At 30.8% G+C, this 23,020-nt stretch overlaps 1 protein-coding gene across 1 annotated transcript; it reads right to left on the reverse strand.

Moving 5' to 3' along the window:
* Window positions 1-21,056: 21,056 nt before the first annotated feature.
* LOC106118847 (senescence-specific cysteine protease SAG39-like) lies at window positions 21,057-21,869 on the reverse strand. The gene is made up of 2 exons (XM_013313603.1): window positions 21,452-21,869; window positions 21,057-21,115 (listed from the first exon to the last, which is right to left on the reverse strand). Exons 1-2 carry the CDS (start codon window positions 21,705-21,707, stop codon window positions 21,111-21,113), a joined length of 261 nt encoding a protein of 86 aa, XP_013169057.1. The 5' UTR covers window positions 21,708-21,869; the 3' UTR covers window positions 21,057-21,110.
* Window positions 21,870-23,020: the final 1,151 nt, after the last annotated feature.

Here is a 23,020-nt window from a genome sequence, read left to right on the forward strand (position 1 = left end):
TCCATAACGGCTCAACGGATCTCGATGAAATTTGGCATAAATATAGCACATAGTTTGGAAGAACACATAGGCTTATCAAGTCTTTTATTAATTCCGCGCGAACGGAGTCGCGGGCTGTAGCTAGGTACTTTTATAAAATTTCAATGCAAATAATTAATTTTACTTTTATATAGGCTACGTTTTATATATCAACATGTTATCATCAACCTGCCCTTATCCCTATTGGGGGACGGCACAGTATGTACTACTCCTCCATATATCTCTATCAGCCGTCATATCCGAATCTATCAAAATGTGTAAAACGAGTTAAATAAACATAGGTTTTAATACGAAAATTTGTTTAAATCTTGTGAAAATAAAACGGTTCTTGTATAAAGTAAGTAGTACTGTACAAGACGTATTCATGTAATTCATTTACCGCAACATGAAAAGATTGGTTGTAGCTCTGACGGATCAGCCCCTGGGAAAGGTTTTCTCAGAATAAGAGCATAAAATACCAACTTGATTCAAATTTACGCTAAGCTCTGCCTCTAATGTAATAGATTTTTACAAGGACGTATTTGCTCCTTAATTTACTTCTGTTTTTAAAACTAATTTAATGTAAGGAGTTTTGACCTTTAAATAAGTCAGATTTCATAACACTCGATACGAAAAAACGTTTTAAACTTCTTTAAGAATCAAATTATACATTTATGTAAATTTACTAATATTTCTTTTACCATTCCAACTAAGCTCTAGGCTTGTGCTAGGATATGGTTTACGACAATAGTCAAAACATAGTTAAAACAAAAATATTGTGGCCTTACTAAATTTTTCAAATAAATAATGAAATAGAATTATAAACTTTACCTAAAAAAGTATACTCGTATTATTAAAATGTAGATATACTCTCTTTGAAATTTACTCTCCACGAAAAAAGAAGTTTTAAAACGATGCCACCAAAAAAACCTACCTCACTTTCTTACTTAAAGTGCTTAAACTAGCTTAAGCGATCACGTACGCTGAATATGGGGCGCTATCGATAGCTCTTATGCAAGCCAACCCCTCGGCTTATTATCAAATAGAACAAAGAAAATAGCCCAGACATTACACGTATGGCAAGTACTGTATACATGTCTGAAATTGCATTAAGTAAATATTAAAATAACTTCTGCATTTCTAAATGAATGTACCTATCTAAATAAATAAGTATTTTAGAAAGAAAATTTTTATTACTAGCTGTCGCTCGCGACTCTGTACGCGCGGAATTAAAAATACGTAATTAGTAGCCTATATATGTTCTGGAGATACTTTCAAACAAACAACTATCTAAACATTCGCATTTATAATATTAGTAAGAAGTAAAATTACATGCAATTAACTTATTAATTAATTCTAAAAAGATAGAAATTATTCAAACAAATGCTTAGCAAAACAATAAAATGATTCTCACTCTTATTATTTCACGTTGAGTCTGTATGTTAGATTTAGTATAAAATTCTACATTAAGGATCTACCTTAGTGGTCAATTAACGGATACTCAAACTTTAAAATTCCGTATGTGATGCTCCACTTCAAAAACTTTAACTTTCCTTTATAGTCGCCACTAGAATTATATGGTAAATATTAAAATCGCATATAAAAGGAATGTTCGTATTTGTAACGCAAGCCCTTGGCGCGAGGGGCACGTACGCTATATATGGGCCACATAAGAAAGCTCTTAAGCGGGCTCAAGGCAGCTGCTAAGTTTATGCTTACACTTAAAAGAACAAAACTGCTTACGTTTATAAAACTACGTCAGAAAAATTGTATGTTTTATAGCAATTTATTCCAACTTAAATTCATACATTACTGATTTACAGTGCTAAATTCTCTCCATCATACTAATTTCACTAATATTATACTCGTAAATGCGAATGTTTAGATGGATGGATATTTGTTTCAAGATATCTCCAGAACGTGTTAACGGATCTCGATGAAATTTGACTTAAATATATAACATAGTCTGGAAGACTTATAAACTACTAATTATGTTTTATTTAAATTCCACGCGGACGTAGTCGCGGGCGACAGCTAGTCTTTATATAAAAATAATATCTGTCATAATGTCATTACTATAAAAGATTAATTACTCAAGACCGTATTCTATTCAGTGGCTAAGTAAATTATGTGAGGCGTAAATAATTAAGTGTTCGCTTGGACCACTCATCGTTTTGTTCTTCAAATCGAATTCAGATCATTGTAATGCAATCTCCGACAGCTGTTACACGAATGTTCGAGATTCTTTATCGAAATTTATGGTTATAGACTTATAAATTATTCCCTTCTATTCATACAAAATCTCGAATAAAATGTTGTATGCGAATTGATTTTGTTCAACAAAAAAAAAGATACAAGAAAGTAAGTAACGGCTGTGATGTTAAATATTTTTAGTCTTAACTTAAAATATATAATGAAATTCATTGAACTTCAAAAAAGTAAGACAAAATTTAAAATCAAGTAATAGAAATGAAATTAACATGTTCAATAGAAAAAACACTACAATTTGGAATAGTATAGATGCTAACCGCAAACTTAATACAACTTTTAGCAAATGTTTTCAATACAAAAGCTTGAAGTTGAAGCAAGTGGTTAGCGGTTAGGTAGCCTTTCGTTATTTAAAAGGATAACAATTAACGTTATGGGAACAGGTATTAATTCATTTTACATTTATTTATCAGAGGTCTAAGCGTGTCTTTAATCAGTTAAGTTTGACCTGGGATTCAGATAAATTTGTACAGTAATTGCGATGTTCCTCATTTATTATTTACCCTTTCGGTTAATTTCACTTTTGATGTGTTCAAAGTTAAGGAATTCAAACGTTTTTTGGAACACTTTCAAACATTCTGTACTTGAGACAACAAAGAAATATCTATTATAAAAATGTACCACAAAAAAGTCAATTAACTACATATAATTACAATCAGGTTATGTTCTTCTACAAACATTTATCCGACGGTCTTACGATGAAGGAAAACATCGTGATGCAACCTGCATATATCTGAGAAGTAATACAAAGATATGTGTGAAGTCAACCAACCCGCACTTGGCCAGCGTGGTTGACTATCGCCTAATCACCCTTAACTTAGGGTGGGGACGTACAGTGGGCTGATGATGATGATGTTCTTCTTTGTTTATCTACTCTTAAATTATATCTTTTTTCTATCTATATAAATAAGAAGAAAATAAATAATATACTTTTGTTATATTCAATATAATATTTACAAAACTTCAGATATTGTATCTGATTTTTTTTCTTTATTTGCTAATGTTCTTCTTCTGGTACTATAATTAATAATGTTATACAAAAAGTAAACGAAATTAAACATAACTTTTAGTAAACGAAATTTAACATAACTAACTTACTAAACCCAACTGTAATTATACGCAGCTATAAGTATCCTCTTCAAAAGGGACAAGAACTGTATAACTAGATGGCTGTAACAAGACATCTAACTGCTTTCTTGCTTAGGTTGACCGCAATGCTAGGCTGACAGGCAATATCCGCTAGATCCATTATTCACCTCATTGCGAAATCGTGAAGCGACGCCTTTGATATAACTTCTCTCTGCCTTCGAACTCATCTCATAGATTTCTCCGATTACTATGGTATAAGTAATACGTACTAAAAAATGCATATATAAGAATTAACACATCCATTTTTGAATGCAGTTAGAAATTACTAGGCACATATGTTTTCTAGATACATGCATTGTTCTTTGTTGAACATAGCGGTTTATTAGAGTGATTAATATTTGTCAGAGCAATCGGCGAGGTATCAGCAAGTGTCTATTTTGAATTTTTTTTAAATATTTTGAATGTCTGTAAAAATACAAAATATGATAAGACGAAAAAATTGGAGATGACCACATCTTCCAACTAAAAATTACCTCTAATACCAATGCGGGCTAAAGGATTTGTTAGAAGATATCAGACCAAAATTAATTGTTAGAACTACATATTAGCTCTTTGAAATTAGTAGGTATATTTAAAAAGTCGTTGATTCAATTGCTTAAATCTAGTTGTTTCTGGATCAATTACGAAGCAAATGTATTACGACCTTTTTTTCGAAAAGTTTCTTCTAACCTTACAATGAATGAAGGACTACAAAACGTGGAATTTTATCACGAATTCGACAGCGAGGGGAAACGTCGTTAACAAACCTTGATACCCTATAAAGAAACCTTTAATCTTAAGTGACGACCTTTTAGGTACTTCATCACGGTTCGGGATATATCCAAATCATTACTATAAAACGTTCCTTTCTTTCCTAAAATAGGGCAAGGCCCTGATTTGTCAACAACAATTAAAACTGAATAAAAATACATACCTAATATATTGTAATGACCGCATGTATGTATTGTTGCAATAACAGAGCGATTTTTCAAAAACCATTAACATAATACCTTTTTAAAATTCTATTTTGCGAAAAATAAAACTTTTGTTAACGTCTCGTATCCACAGATGGCATTTTATTACGATAAATATATCGTTTGAATATATTCAAACGTGTAAAATCGAACGGTTACGATCGTACGTAATCGAATATCATACTTTCCAATGATTTGAACGATTTCCAGTTCATTTACTGGAAGAACAAATTATAAATGGTGTGACAGCGATACTTTGCGAAAATTTTTGCAAGAATAAGTCCGTTATTTTTAAATGTTCACATTCATCTTTCTTTTAGGAAAACTATACAATAACTTATTAGAAGTACGATGAATAATTTTTTTTACGTTGACATTTTAAACAATTTCTCTTTATTTCGTAAACGTGTGCTTCTATTTCAAATACGGCAGTAAAGCTTTGATGTTTTATTTTTTAAAACACGCCCGCAGAAGTTCATGGGAGCTGGATTTTTAAAATAGCTGCGAGCTCTTACTATAAAATATAACATTTCTAAGTCTAGAGCAGAATCGTATTACAACTCGGAAAGTTTGGAACATAACTAGCTCTCATTCCTATGCATAGTAGGGATATATTCTTCGCTTTTATAAGTTAAAGAATTCATAAACATTGCATGTGAAAAGGAAATAAGTATAGAAATTTTCCTACGGTTACCTCTTAAAGATAATCTACTAATATTAAATGAAAAGAGCGTATTTATTTTATTATTATTAACTTTAAGCATTTAATGTGAATTTTGTTAGTTAGTTGAATATTGACTTGTCTTCTCAAACTTTACCTCCAAATATCACCAACAATAGAGAGAATTCCCAATGTAAAGTTTCGGTAAGAAAAGAAAGAAATGGGTGGAAGATTTTTCGATTGAATTCCACACTCGCATGAAGGCAATTGTTTACGTATTGTGTTTATACGAGCTAGCTTGCGTTTAACTGGCAATCGGTTGATTAATGTACGAATTAGTGCTGTCATTTTATTCAAAGTGAACGATATTTTGAAGTATATTGCCGCTGGAGGACTCTGCTGCTGATAAAAGAATTATTTTTTTTAATTCTTATAAAGTAGAGAAAAAGTTAAGAAAGTTTTAAGTTAAATAAGACTTGAGGCAAAGAGGAATTATATCAGAGTCTGCAATGAGGTAAATAATGGAACAAACGGATATTGCCTGTCAAATGAACTAAAGAAACTAACTTGAATGAGACTACTAACGAAGGCTGAGAGAAAAAACTCTTATATATAATACTGAATAGTCTGACTCTGTATTTATTTCAATATTTTTATTAACATCACTATTAGGTATTCAATACTCTATCAGTATTTGAGTTGATCCTAAAATTTTCGGTTCGTTTATTTTCAGAAATTGTCAAAATATAATATATCGAAATGTTAAAATTTCCTTAAATTTTTACTCATTGTTGCGATTTTATGAAACTACTTTCTATTCGATAATTAAGTATTTAGTGTTTTATAAATATATTTTCTTTAACTATATTACTAATTCATTTTGAACGTACTTTTCGGAGCCGTGATAAAGTGCTTCGGAGGCCGTAACTGAAGATTTAAGGTTTCTCTGGAGGCATTAAGGTTACTCAAAGATGTTTTTCCTTTGCAGCTGAGACCTTGATCGATTTATAATATACCTCCTATTTTTTCCGTTACTTAATATTTCACTTTATGTGTTTGAGTTCCTTTTAGACATCTAAAAGATAAACACATGTTGGTAAAAGTTTTTTTCAATAAGTGCAGTAGTTTATGTATTTTTCGGAAAAACGGTCAAATATTTATATACTCATGGTTGTTTTACTAATCTTACTAATAATATAATGTAAATGCGAATGTTTAAATGGATGGGTGTTTGTTTGAAGCTATCTCCAGAATGGCTGAATGGACCTCGATGAATTTTGGCATATATGTAGAACATAGTCTGGAAGAACACTTAATATTTTTTTAATACCGCTTGACGGAGTCTCGGGCAATAGTTAGTATTATGGATACTGCGCACTAAATTTAAATTGGAAATTTACACGACGTTTTAATTATTGTATAGTTTCTCCATTAATCTTATATGTATATCTCCAGAATTAATTAGGTGTAATCAATTGTTACATGACAATATATTGTTATCAATTAATATTATCGTGACAAGTTAAATTCAATTACAATGAGCTATCTTACTACACTATTATTACATCTTTGGAACGCTTTTGTGTGAATTAATTTATGATTTTAATTACAGTACAGTTTATATCTACAGACTACTCTATTTTTTTACTGACTTTTTTGCTAATTATTTCTTGCTAATATTTTCTTCTTAATGTATACTATTACAATTATCTTAACCCTTATTAGTCTAGAGTTTCAATTTTGATACCAACCTTTTAAACCGAATGTTCACATTACTATTAGTTTTTTTATAGGTTGACTGTACCTATTTTACTGTTGTATAATATTCTTTCCAACGAAATGAAAAAAAAAAACAATTTCATTATTGTTTTATTGTATCAAGCAAACACAGTAATATTTAAAATAAATCACTTTCGTACGTAAATCAGGCTACTAAAGGTTAAACCTATGTGTTGGTCTGTTGATGTCGAGTTTAAAAACACATAGGTTTATATTAATTGATTAAAGTTAAGGATTAAATTAAACATCAAATGTAAAGATTATGATTTATAAGGTCCATGTCTGTGTATAAAAGAGTAAAACTTTTAAATTCTACTATTTACTATTCACTTAATGTAATAAATAAGTTAATAATAGCAATTGGTATTTAATGGTCACTTAAACAGTCACTTAGTTCAGATTAGTAACACTAAATCTCAATTAAAGGACTTCTTTAATGTTTGTCAATAAAATGAAACAATTTTTAATTTAATGCTAAATATGCACGAAGCAAGGCGCATAACATCTATGTAAATAAATTCCAGCTTGATATCTTCACGTGTTTTTGAGAAAAAAGGTCTTGACAGACAGACGGGCGGACAACAAAGTGCTCGTATAAGGCTATAAGGGTTCCGTTTTTTACTATGAGGTATTGAACCCAAAAAACGAACAAAGTTATAATTTAAAAAATTATAATATTTAATATCGTCGTTAAAACGCATTTAAAATGAAAAGATAAGTGAGACAACTCATATATAAGCGAAACTCATTAAAATACAAACCGTAGTCGTAAACATTTTTCACGAAATTACACTCTTCTTGCAAAACGCCCGCGGGAGCCGCTTTGAATGCGATATCACATCGGTTAAACTACATTTGGCATGTTTCACGCAACGGTATTATAATCTCAGAATGGAGGAAGATCTGGGTACCGTACGTGTTCAGATTTTAAATGCATATTGTAATTTATGAGAATATTATGTCAAAGTAACATACCGTAAGCACATTTTTACACACAATTTTTCGCTATGATTACGTAAAATATTAGACTTTTAAATAACATTTGGATATTTTTCTTAATTAAACTTATCAATGATTTGAATTGTTGCATTAGATCAAAGATTTTCGTGACAAGTGATTTTTTAAATGCATTCGTTTTCGATGCATCGACTAGAGGGCGTTACAATCGCATTAAGTTAACAAGATTTTTGTTTATACATCAAATAATATAATAGAAATAAACGTAATATTTTATATACTTGTTAATATTAAATTTGTTATTTACTTTTAAATGTAACAAATACATAAATGATTGAATGAATGTGTAAATGTAAGGAATGATAGTATTGATCTATGCGAGTGTGTGGGTGTGTGTTTATATCATGTGTGTCCGCCACACGCCTTTGAAGAGTTAACTTAAAATGTTATATTAACGTGGAGAAAGAACAAAGTGATAATTACGACCATTCATAAAATTATAGGTGTTGATTCATACCGCAATTAGACAAGATTGGCGGAATGACATTCTTTATTAAATCAAATATATGTATTATAAAATAAAATAATTAAAATTATAAAGTATTATACGATATGCCCTTATATTTGTCATTTCTATTTTGCCACAAAGAAAGATAATTTCATATTATGAAAAAAAATACGAATTTCATAATATATCCATTTTGGTGAACACTGAAATATTTCCAATATTCTAAATTCTTACCCAGCTCAGGCCTACTGAACTGGAAATTGATTGAATCGGAAAGGTATAACTTTTTTACCTTATTACATCATTCCCCGACATGGTAATAAGGAGCTTGTTCGATAATATATTAAATTTATGTCACTTCTATATTTTGTATAGTATACATAATAGTAGCAGTGATTGGAGAATATCGGCAAAATGAATAACTGTTCAAGCGACCAAAAATTTTGAAAAATAAAAACCAAACATTAACCAAATTCATTGTGCCTTATCTATTCATAAGTACTATTCCAGTGTAAATTTATTTCATAATGTTTTCAGATACTTTCCACCGTTCTAATTAAAACAATACCATTCCAATCGTTACTCTATTCAAGCATATCCCTTGTTGTTAGGAACAGCAAAATCAAAGTAAGAATTATGACACTCCAAACAATAGCACTTTTAAAATGTTGGTTCTATGTTTAGGTATTATCGTTTTAAAGGTTTAAAATACTATACAAAATAGCGTAGTAAATAAAAATCAAGCAAAAAAAACTTATCCCTGAAATTCTCCGAACAACATGAAAGCGACATCAAGAAAGTTTTAAACGTAGTGAATCAGTCAAACGAAGTTTTTTGTGATCAATGTTTTCTTCGATACTTTAAGATTACAGAGTTTTTTTTATAAAGTGCCGTCATCCGTAATTGCAGATGCATACTTTTAATCGACTGAGGAGAAGATGGAAAGAAAGAGAATTTTTCCCCTTACCGTGCGCCCCTTACTACATCATATCCACTTACCCTTCCTATCTTTATATGAAAAGGGAAGGGAAAGGGAACTAAAATTAGGCTTATGAACGCGTACTGACTAGACGAAACGCGGAATTACTTCACACCAGTCTCCTGTGTGGTGGTATTGCACCGGGAGCGACTTTTTTGTATACAAAATTTTGTATACGTAATATGATTTGAATAATGTAAAAAATGAAAGGTGTATCTGCCATAGAAATAAATCAATCCATGAAACGACGCTTCGACATATGATTTAGTACATTACGTATGGATGAACCTACAATATATCAAAACACGTCAAACAATAAATCGCCATTATGTCTAAGACTTGTTATTCCATCTTTCTCCGTTTCATTTTTTCGATTTCCAGCATAAAATTTTAATCTAAAGTGAAAATACTATTTTTATTAGTTTTTGTATCGTACACTTATTTAAATTACATAAGAATCATTCAGATTTTAAGAGCCGTAATGTTTATTTTTAGTCGGAACAACAAAGCGTTCTGTAGAAGTTAAGATCCACCTTTTATTTGAAAACATCAAAACTCACGGACGTCTTCCATCCTTTTGTAAAAGTTACTACACAGAGGCACTATTCCTGCTTGTTTCATACTACATAAGGACTGAGTATTCTCCCCGAGTATGTATTACCAACTACTTTCTATATAAATGCTATAAGGAATAGCAACAAAGTTATACATTAGCAATGGAACATAAAAAAATATAAAAGTGAATATTTAGATATAAAATTATCAACAATCTGTTAAATCTTAGATTGTCAGTTTTTGATATTATGTTAAATGAAAATGACGAGAATACGGTTTTTATTACTTAACATAAGTAATGCATGTCGCACTTTCGTCAATTTTTATCATAACGTCTCATATTCTATGTATTTCATCAGTAATTTAATGTTTTCTAATCACAGCTGAATTAATAGTACTGAATTTACTCGCATAAATTATGAATGTACCCAACTGAACTAACAGCATTTAATAAATTACAACATTTGATATATGTTTTTGACTTTCAAAGCATAGACTGATTTGAAAGCAAAGCTTTAAATTTTGTCAAAAACCGTTACACAGATATTTGGGCAGTTTATGCAGAGCGCAACGACGGCGAGTTACGAACGGCCTTTGATCTCACCTGCCTTGGCGACTCTTTGAGAGTTGATTGAGCGTGTTCGTTGTGTGCATACGAAAACGTACGAGTACATGCAAAACTCAACGAAACCACTTCCTATGCACTGATTGAAAAATTGCTAAAAGGCAAAGCCAAATGGATTGGAAGCATTGCGTTTTGACATAGAAAGCTAAACATATTTTATTCATATTTATAACTGAAATAATAATGTGGAAGATTTAATTAAATAAAATATATTTAAATATATTTTATTTAATTATATATCAATTATATATCAATTATATATCAATATTAATTATATATATCATCCAACATGAAGTGACTAAAAAGTAACAAAATAATGTCATGAATACCCTCGAAAGTAATAAATTTCCCGTCTTTCTTGTTACATTACTATATTTAACAATTATTATTATTTTCGGAGTCTGTGTTGGGCGAGGTTTTAAACATTCCTTCATTATCGTAAAGCAAAATGAAAATCATTCAGTTTAAAAATAAAAAAGGGAACTCACCTGTAAGCACCATTCGGCTGAAAACATTTTTCAAATCAGAGCATCATCAGCGGAGTGAACAACGTTAAGAAAGTAACACACAAAATAAAAGCAGAAGAATTAATAACCTCCTTCTTTTTGAAGTCGACTAAAAACACCACACTTCACTTAAACTGTTTATTTTATAGTTACCATTACAACAAAGAAGACAAGCATTAGACAACGAAACAACACAATATTTGTTAACACATAAAAAACGCCCACTCGTAGTAAGCATTAAAAAAACAAAAGAAAACTCAATACATTTTAATCATTATATTTTACGGCGCCAAATAGTGCCAGTGTTATTTAATCCGTGGTGGCGCCATCTATTGACCACTGTGCTTAAACAGTTACAATGTAATTCTTGATATTAATTGAAATTGATTTCAACTATACATATATGAGCTATATAGATGACTCGCTTAAAATCTTCAACATCCCATCTAGTATTATAGAATTGAATTCAAATTGTGTTTGTAGTGGTATAAACTTGTGAATTGCAAATTCACATTCCTAGTTAACTACTCAATACTAAAATCGAATATGGAAATGTTCTACGTCTTATAGATAATACTAATTTAAAATTACACTTTGAATATTCAACTGATATTTCGAGCACAATTGTATCAATAAGAAAAATATTATTATTTATATTATAAATTGCTTAACATCTTTTAAAAGCAAATGTATATTAATTTTCGTTACCTTAAAATAGCTTTTAATTAATTCATTTTTAAATTTATAACAAAAATACTATTTATTAACGATGGTGCTAAGTTAAGACGCTTATAATTATGTTTTATTTTGATGAGGAGTTTTCTTCAATTCATTTTAAGCAATCGAGTTATAATTTTTACTTCTTGAGTTTTGTTATTCAACACAAGAATTGTTCGCGCCAATACGCCTTTCAAATAAAAATAGCAATGTGCATCGAATCAATTAGCCAATGAGTGATGAGGTGAAGTTGCAACCACCGACATTGCCCTGGCATTTTTTGTGACCTTTAAAATATCAGTCAGTTCATCTCTGTAACTTGCCAGATTAAACGCGTTCACACTGCATCTGAAGTTTTACCTCAAACTCCAATAACCAACTACTCCACAAATTTTATAATTTATTTTTTCGTATCGTAGGGTATACGATACGTTAGTTTCTTATATCATAGCTTTGCAATCATACAAAAACTGTCAACTTTACGACGAGTTTCCACCGTAACCTCTTTGCAGAAATAGAAGCAACACTGTTCAAAAGATTTTTTACAACGAATCTTACGTAAGATAAAATTGTTAGCTCATCTAAGATTACTCTTGAATCTTCATAGAAGAAATTCAGGAATAATTCCGTTGAGATTTTCCAGATTATAGACTCAAGATAATAGCGTAATGCTAAAAATTCATGCGTCAGCACGAACCACTCGCTGTAAGAGATTGTACGTAATCTTCCTTTCATAGAGTGTAGTAAAAAGAATGGCCAAGTATTTCCAGAGTTATTATTAAAATAGCTTGAATTTTCTATATCTTATATATAAAATTCTCGTGTCACAATTTTCGTTCCCATACTCCTCCGAAACGGCTTGACCGATTCTCATGAAAGGTCTGAGATTCGGCCAACATCTATTTTTAATCCCGCGTGGACGGAGTCGCGGGCGACAGCTAGTATTTAAATGTATCTGTTATAATCCTTGTTTAAAAATATAGAGTTGTTTATTCGCTATCGACAAATTTTAAAATTTAAAAAAAAATTAAAAGAATAAAAAATACAAATTTTTACTTATTTTTCATTCCTTTGTATCAAACAATTCTTAGTTTATTTTATCCAACTAACTTCTATTATGTAACAAAGATGTATTTTTAATTAAATTTTTAACCACCTGCTCGATTTGATGGAAACAATTTTTAAATGTCATTTAGGTACATATCATACAAACGTAATCCTGACGTACTATCGGGGAATTTACAGATATTCCACTTTAAAAACGAAATCGTTTGAACGTTACGTAAGCATTGAGACGACGACATAGACCACCAATAGGATACAGCTTTTAAATGTCTTTGAATGTAAAATACGTTCATCGCACAACTAACTGCTACCCAATTGTTTATATTATAGGCAAGATAATTTTACTGTAAGTGGAGCACCGTGAAGTTACCTCACTGTACAATATCCGGGGCCATCCATCAAAAGCGTTATATGAGGATGAGCTAAGTCGCAACAAATGCTCGTACATATTATGTGAATTTTTATAACGTTAGCCGACGCGATTTATTACTTTGAATAATTTATACACATTTTCACACATGTTGTATTAATATTTTTTTCACATGGCGTAGGAAAAATTAAATTAAACCTGAAATTATATGACCTTTTTCTAAAAGTAAAATATTATGTTTCACCATAACGTATCCTTCAATGGATATTTTAGATTTCATAACCGATTTAATGAGAATCAGTACGTTATAATCACCAAAAAATAGTCGAAGTTTTTAGGGCTGTGTAATATTTATCTATGTTTGTTTTTGCGTAGATACAAAGTCAAACTGTGGGTTTAAGCTTCTGATGACTTTAAGTTCCACTCAAAAGCAACCGAAAGAATTCTAATTTAGGTCACTTCAACTTTAGTAATTTAAGAAAATTAACTAACGCTCCCAAATTTCGCTACAACGTAATTAAATACTGTGGTTTATTAAGTAACGAGCAACATGAGGTTTATTATTATATTAGAATTTTGAATATTTTTACTTTCTCTCTTATCCACATAGAATATATGATGGTATATTACAATATCAAAATATTAAATTCAATAATATTATTATAATTGGAATAATTTATATCATATGGTGGGTTAACTAGTGTCATTCATTAAAAAATCTATTAACAACAGTTTAATAACAGTACCTAGATGACCGAGCTCTGCTCGGTATTTTTTTTTAATTATGTTTTTTGGAAATTATGTTTAAGTACGAATTACTACTAAAATGATGAAATATGAATAATATTTTTCGATCTTATTGATAGAGAAAGTTAAGTTTATGTTTAAGTTGATTATCGATAAAACACGAATAAAATATCATTTTCTAAAAATGATTCCTAGCTAGATCGATATATCGCCCCCGAAACCCCCTATATACTAAATTTTATGAAAATCGTTGGAGCCGATTCTGAGATTCTTGTATATATATATATACAAGAATTGCTCATTTAAAGATATTAGATAAAATATAAACTTTTTATAATTTAAGGGGACAAACGCGCAAGCGACCACTGAATCCGACGTAAAGTTAACCGTAGATTCCCAATGCCTAAACACTTGTAAAAACATATTGATATCTGTCACTGTCACTCTCTTTAGAACAAACAGAGACAACATTATGTTTTCGTACAGTTGTTTCAGTAGTGAAAACTCTTTTGATTCACGTTTACAATCTTAAAGATTTTTTACAATTTATTTTAAGTTGGTTAATCAAAATTTCATAGGTTAATAGAAATGTTGATAAAATATTGTTTAATCTCTTAACAAACTTCTTGATAAACATTTCCATCGGATACTTCACAAAGCATATTAAACGCGAAGTAATAAACTTACAGACAGTGATTAAGATTAATATTAAACTTTGTGTAAGTACTTGTACGAGAAATGAGTATAGTATAATATTAAAATTTTATCAATTTAAATGAAAAAAAAATTAAAAAATCTTTATTGTTATAAACTACAATTCAAAATTCAATGTTGCCTTGGCTCCTTAACTAGGAAGACCTGTACTTAAGGAGCAAAGGACTTCCCTTACATGTAAATTTTATAATTATTTGTGTACAAAAATAGACAACTTAATTATGAATAAACAATTACAGTGTGTGTGTGTGTGTAAATGAGTGTATGTGTATGTGTAACTAACTGTAAAGGATTTTTTTGAAATAAACATATGTTATAACTAGCTTTTGCCCGCGAGTCCGTTCGCGTGGATAAAAAACTTAACGAGTAGCCTATGTGTTCTTCCAGACTATGTTCTACATCTGTGCAAAATTTCATCAAGATCTGTTGAGCTGTTCCGGAAATACCTTCAGACTAACATCCATCCATCTAAACATTCGCATTTATAATTTTAGTGTCCTTTTTTTAATTGGAAAGTTTTCAATAAAAATTTTGTTGCGTTTACTTCAATAAGTATATTATAGATTGCTAGATAAGGTAGCTTCATGTTTTAACCAGTTTTGATAACTCTCAAATTACTCGAGCCTAAAATTGTCGAATGAAACCATGATTTCATCAAAGTTTTAAGCTAACGCTATGAGCAATTTGTTCTGAAACAATTTTAAAACTCATTTAACTTTAATTATCATAACGTGGAAGTAGATATCAAAATGTTTGTACTCTTGTTATACTATAATCACATTAACTGGAAGGATCGTATCATCATTCGTTAACAAACAGCGACCTTCACATAGAACATGAGATTGTGGAGCTCAATGCATTTACGATGTCTTTAAAATTTTCTTGTGCCCTGTTATGTTATTTAGAAGTCATGTCAATGTCATCGCCAGCTAACTATACGACCCCACTGATGGGATCAGGAGCCTACGATAAGTTAGGGGTGACTAGGCCATAGTCATCCACGCTGGCTCAGTGCTGGTTGGTTGTTTTGTGTTTTTCTTCATCTTAAGAACTTACGGTAAATGTACATGTGTAAATCGAAATAGACATCGGTTCATGGCGAGATTCGAACCCAGGACCTGCAGATTAAAAGTCACGTGCTTCAACCCCTGAGTTATCGTAGCTCTTTAACCCTTGAGTCACAGACGCTCTATGTCAATGTAGTAAGAGTTAAAATAGCATTTGCCTTTTGATTTAGTTTCGAACTATGTTACTTTAGTAAAGTAAACAATCGCTATCGCAAAAATAAAGTGAGCTCCGACAAATGGAGCGCAAATGTGTTCGCTCACAGAACACTGCACTCAATCTATTTACTGAGGATACGCTGGAATCTATAAGACATCGTCTCACGTCTTATCTATTGTTACTTTAGTTTACATTTTGGTGTAAAACTCCGAACTCATAAGACATCTATTTAAAATGTAATTTATTACCATATTATAAGTTTTACGTAGGAACATAGGTACTGTGAAAGTATATTAAAACACCATTTTAATCCTTTATCACCAACTGTATTTTAAATAAAAAGCAGAAGTAAAGTCCACGGGAAGTCCTAGGCTACGCGGTAAGCCGGTGCTGGTGTGAGGGCCGGTAATCCCCCGCCTCTGAATGTATCGTCGTTATCAATGTCGTAAAGTATTGCTATCATATTGACATAGAATAAAATAAGGATGTATTTATGAACTAGCTGTCAGCCGCGACTTCATCTGCGCGGAATTAAAAAAAAGTTAATAAGTCTATGTGTTCTTACAGACTATATTCTATATGCCAAATTTCAGAGAGATCTGTGCAGCCGTTCTGAAGATACTTCTAACAAACTTCCATCCATCCATTCATGCATCCAAAAATTTGCATTTATAATATTGGTAAGAAAGTAAAATGTTATTTTTTCCGAACAATAAAATAATTATTCATCATCATCATCATCAGCTCACTATACGTCCCCACTGAGGGGCTCGGAGCCTACCCTATTATAAGGTCTATATTATTATATAATAAATAATTATTACTTAATAATATTCAATAATATTTAGCATAGAATATTTTATTAATTCCACAGGAACTAAATTATCATTGTACGTTTATTAAATGTTTTATTGCTATGTTCATTTTATTAAATTAATATTTAAATGTACGGACCATTAGGGAAGCAGTTATAACGCTTAACTGCGTAGCTGACTCTCACAATTCATCAAATTGTTATAATAATACTAAATAAAGTGGTGATGAAAAGCTTTTAGTCCTAAAAGCTTTTTATACTTTAGACGGATTAATTCATTTTATAAAAAAAAATTGTCTATTAGTGTGTAAAATTTTCAAAATATTTCATAAGAAAGGTTTATGTATCAGCGTAAATATTTCTTATAATATATTATTTTGAGTAATTATTATACCTATTTTAATAATAAAATGTTGATAATAGAAAAATTCTGTTATTAAGCTAAGCCAGAAAGGAAATATATTTTAATATTTAAATTCCTGAATGGCTTCGATAAAAAAAGCATTTCTCTACTATAACCCCATCGATGAAGACAAAAATATCATTCGTCTTTCCCCCTTTTCCCCAATATGACAGACAATAACAAACATTTGTTCCCAAGCAGTAATATAAAAGGCAGTAATGGCGCGAGTTGAGGCTCCCGTGAGAGCCCTTGAGCTAAGTTACTCTCAAAGCGGTTCAGACCTAACGCCCCGCCCCGGCCCGGCCACCTCTAGTTCGGTAAAACTGTATTTACCTCTTCAATATCTTTATCAATGTAATAGAATAACTACTGTATTTTAAATAATGGCCTAAATATAATCTTACTAATATCGTACTTCTGACTTATATTATAAAGTTTAGATGGATGGACGGATGGATGGATGGATGTTTGAAGGTATCTCCGAAACGACTGAACGGATTTTGATAAAATTTGGCACAGATGTAGAACACAGTCTCAGAGAACACATAGGCTACTTATTATGTATTTTTTTAATTCCGCGCGATCGGAGTTACGGGCAACAGCTAGTTCGAATTGAAAGTAAGTGTGTAGTAACTTTTCGAAATTTCATTCGCTATACCTATTGTATTATGTAAAGCTAAAAAAATACAGAGACAGAGAATTAAAAATGCTATAGAAAATTAATAATTAAAAGTGGTATATAAAACTTATAACAATTAAAATAAATGTAATACAATCGTAAACTTAAAAGTTTGTATGAAAACACAAAACATGAAATACATTTCACTTAAATGTCACAAACGGTGAAAAAATAAAGTGCAACACGGATTCGGAATAGAAATTGGCTCGTTTGAGCTGAACCGCAAACGCTCAGTGGGCACCGCGAAAATGTTGCGCTTGTTGCCTTTTTAACTATTTTCAATTTCCGACTGAACTAAACTAACATATTTAAGTACAGCTAAGTAAAATGCAACGTTTTAGACTTTATTTATAAGTTTTAATTGCCTTAATAGTCGCCACTCCTATTCATAGATGTAAAATGAAAATTTAAATGATAGACATGAATTTAATTGATATTTGGAATATAAGAACAAGTATCAATATAATTTTAATTATTTAGAAAGTATAAATATTTTTTGCCATTCATCATCTTACTGGCCTTATCTCTAAACTAAGTTTACAAAACCTTAAGGTTTTTGACTTATTTATTATATTTTTTACCATTACAATGCTTATTTCATGACGAACTACTAAGTAAACTTATATAAAAACGGCTAAACACTTCGTCTGGTGGCGGCACCGACTAGTGATCGACGGGCCGCGGACGTCCCGCTCTCCCTGATGAAAAGCCCCCGATAGGTTCGAAACTAATCGGTACCGCCACCGGACAAATATACGTGAATGTTCAGCCGTTTTTATATAAGTTTATTATAATGTCTCACGAAAGTTTGAATAATTTAACTACTAGGTACTACTAGTAACTGTACATTTTTTGGATACGTTTGTAAACATGTTATATTAAAAATAAATTAAAAATAATATTGCTCAAAAAAAATTTAAACCCATTTATTTACAAAATTCTCCTATTATCTATGAGTACTGCATGACATTCCGCAACCAAGTTCATACATATACAAACGTATCATACAATTTATGATGTAGTTACATACTTGCTATTTGCGTCAGATAACATAAACAATAAGGTTAATAGTCTGCAGTGGTACTGAGTTCTTTGTTTTAAGTTTATATTTAAAGTTCAGTAACTTGAGACAGATAAAAAGTATTTTAGTCACTACTCGAAAACAAATATCTAAACAAAATTAAAAGTACGGTCATATTATTTTATCATTTGATTTTTAGAGTTCCGTACGTCAAAAGGAAAAAAGCGGAAACCTTATAGGATGACTTTGTTGTCTGTCCGTTTGCCTGCCAAAACCCTTTTTCAATATACTTAGTGAAGAAGTGAATCTTATTTATGTTATAAATGCGAGAGTATAGATGGATGAATGTATGTTATTACGAATCTTCATAATAGCTTTATGGATCTTACTGAAATTTGGCATAGATTTAGAGTGTAGTCTCGAAGAACATTTAGGCTACTAATTAAGAACTCTGCGCAGATGAAGTTGCGGGTGAGAGCTAGTACTAAATATTGCAGTTGTTTAAAATTCACTATTAGACAATTAATTACTTAGTTTTATATAATAATTATTAAGCTAATTTGATAAACTGTTATAGAACGCTAAGTATATGTAAAATAATCATTCAGCGGTAAAAAAAATCTAGCCACTAGATTTTTTCAAAATCATTTCCAAATATAAGTTATGGGACACGGTTACCGCATGGCGCTACTGCAAACGAAACTGCTGTAGATAGGACGAGTGCCAGGTTTAGAACTACACCATTATAGTCTTCTGTTACTAAATTGTACAATATTGAAAAGACATAAGATTTTTTACACTAGATAGAAGAATCATGTTTAGTATACTAATCGTGGCTGGTGATTTCAGATTTAATAAGACTAGAGAAAATACATCCATTGCAATCGATCAAAGCTTAAGTTTAATAATAAGCTGAGCATAATAATCATCATCATCAGCTCACTATACTGCCCCATTACAGGGTCATGCTGGCCCAGTGCCGGCTAGTTAACTTCAGACATATCTTTAAATTTCTTTTCAGATATGTGCAGGTTGCATCACGATGTTTTCCTTTACTGTATGAACGTCGGATAAATGTACATATTTAAATCGAAAAACAAATAGAACGTGCTTAACTCCTGAGCCACCCTGAGATAACAAAATCGTACATAAACAAAAATGTATTTTGTAAAACATTACTCAAAGGTTCAAATAGTTTTTTTGTGATTAATACTATAAATTTCAATGTCAAAATATCAAGGTTATCACTATGAAGAAGAGTAAAGTTTTGACATGGCTGTGTTATTACTTAGTATATTACTTTGCCAGATAAATTACTTGATGTTACATATTGTGTAGACTGTACATCAACGATAACCCCTTTGAAGGTAAACTTTGCGATGGAAAGTGTATTGAATACGATTTCGTTTAGTAAACACGTGTATAAATCAAAAGTTATGTATATATATACATATTAGCTGTCGTCCACGACTCCGTCCGCGCGGTGTTAAAGGGAAACTTAAGTAATTAGTTGCCAATGTGTTCTTCCAGACTATATTCTACATCTATGCCAAATTTCAGCGGGATCCATGCAGCCGTTCTGGATACCTTCAAACACCTTACTATTATAAATGCGAATGTTTGGAGGGCTGGATAGATGTTTGTTTGAAGGTACATATCTCCGGAACGGCTGAACAGATTTTGATGTAATTTTGAACACATGTAAAACATAGTCTGAAAGAACACATAGGCTACTAATTATGTTTTTTTATAACGCAGTTTATAATATTAGTAAGATATGTCAAATGTGTTTACACTACAAAGATCCAAACCCGCAGTGAGTTAATTAATACAAATATGTGCATGTATTTTATATTTAAAATGTATAAAATCGCAAACAAAATGTCAACACAGAATGTAAAATCTAATTTATAATATTAACGAATTATATTAAAGTTAAAACCTACTATAATTTTATTAAAATTTAAAAACTTGAGTTTTATAAGGGGTCGAGAAAAAACTTTAATGTGATTTAAAAAAGAACAATTCCCACGTTGCTGGAAGCCATTTGAGCAAAAATAGCAGCATCAAGAACAAATTTCCCTGGAGCCCTCTGATTGACTATAAATAGAATGAAAAAGAAACAATTTATGCAACATATATTTTAAATATAATAACTTGACGAAACTTAAAAATATTTAACTTTAAAACCAACATTTTTATTTAGCAGCTTCATTTCATTCCACAGGCTACTAAGTCGGTAGGTTTATATTGTGTTGCCTTATTTATGCGGTTATGAAAAAATAAAAATAAGTTTTATTAAAAATATTATATAATTTAAAATTCAAATATATAAGTCAATAAATGTTACTTTTTAGCATATCCTTGTCTTCTGTCACTTCCTTGTAGCTTTAAATAATCATTCTGAAAATAACGAGAAATTAAACATATTACTTTATCCATACTACTCCCGTCAAAACTATATAACTAGTATATCATAAAACAGCATTTACTAAACAGTAAAAAAAAGCCTACTCCATCTTAGTATTATACTAGAACACAATCAAAGTGTATCATTATCTTTGATATAGAACTGTATAAACAAGCTTAGGCCGTCAGTGTCATTACGTCACTAATATCGTGATTTTATTTAGTATTTAAACTAATGTTAACTTAGTGACGATGACTATATATTAAAAGCATGTAAGTCTATTGAAACGAATATAAATCTTACAAAATAAATACATTATCATTTCTTACGTGGTTTTACAACTCCGCGCATCCATTTTGTTTCCTCTTCGGTAAAATCTGCAAATTTATTTATATCGTACGTCGCAGAATCTTGTTTTGTATTTAACTCATTGATGCGTTTCAATGATTTGATAAAAGCTTGATAATGTTCTTCTCTGTCAGCTTCATCCTTATATTGTCTGTCGAAATCTTTAATAAATTTTTCAAACAGTTCCTCGGCTTTGTTAATATCGTAAATAGGTTTATTGGACACACTAGTCGACATTGTGATCACAGTGATGGTTACAGACTGACTAACAGAAATAAAAACAAAGAATTTGTTATATTGACTCCATGACTCATTTGTTACCAATATGATTGTAGGTACTATTCCATTATGACGAATCTAGTACAAAATAAAAAGCAACAATGTTTACATATCACACTTATCTATTTTAATATGAACGGATATTATTATTAATTGGTTACACAGCTGCACATTGTTTTTACTTATTTAAAGTTATTTTCGCGAATGTACATAATATATGAGTTATAACTGTGCGTAAATCAGCTCTGGTCCGGTTCAAAAGTTCACTTTAGATTGACTGTATTGCAATGTATTATTACTATGTGAGCCGACGAGTCGACCTCCAGCTGCCTGATGACTAGCAGTTCACAGCTCGAAACGCAAATCATAACTGTATGCAAATACAAATTGAGCTGAAGTGCGAGTCTGTTCACTGATCTGCTTCACACATGTGAACCGCGAGCTGATCTGCAAGTCATCAATTTTATGTTAAGGTTTTCATGACAAGTGGGTTAGTATGTGTCAATTCCATTGTGATTGTATGTAGAGACCGACAAAAATATCTGACCCGGTGGGAACAAGTCAAACTAAATTATCATAGCTCACTAGCACCATTTCTTAATCTCAATAAGGTATCAGGAGATCCTTGTCATAGTAAAACTGTCTTGTCATTTGTTTTGTATCATTTTCTATGCCTATGAAGGTTTTACATGTTTTCTAATTAAACTAACAGCGACCCTTTACCAGACTAGATATCCTTGTTTGGTTATAGTTTAGACTTAACAGACTTATTAAATGGTTGGTCTCAATCGATTCTTGTTCATTCCTTGAGTGCAGTCAATCGGGATTTTGATTTATCGAATAACAAATTACGTTTTTTTTTTATATCATATCACAAAATGTATTTAAAAGTTTTTCCCCTATTGCCTCTGTTGTACATTTAGAAGTAGTACTAACACACTGGCATTCTCTGAGGTCGAGTTACTTTCGGTCGAGTCGTGCCTTTGATGCAACAGCTGCCTCTGACTGTACCGCAGCTAGTGTTTTGTATTATTATTTTAGAGAAGAGTTAAGTCCATTTCTCTGAACATTCTAAACAGTAAACTAGTCCATTTCAAACGCAATACTTAGCTGTACTCACAAACGTAACGTTAAAACAATGTTTATTTAACCTAAACCTAACCTAACGTGTGTATGTTACAAAGTGGAAAATAGTCATTAGTCTGAATTAGAATTATTTGAATATCTCAATTGATTATATTTAAACATAAAATTCGTTCAGTGTTGAATCC

This window comes from Papilio xuthus, unplaced genomic scaffold, assembly GCF_000836235.2.
Source record: "Papilio xuthus unplaced genomic scaffold, Pxut_1.1 DF827542.1, whole genome shotgun sequence".
Lineage (NCBI taxonomy): Eukaryota > Metazoa > Arthropoda > Insecta > Lepidoptera > Papilionidae > Papilio > Papilio xuthus.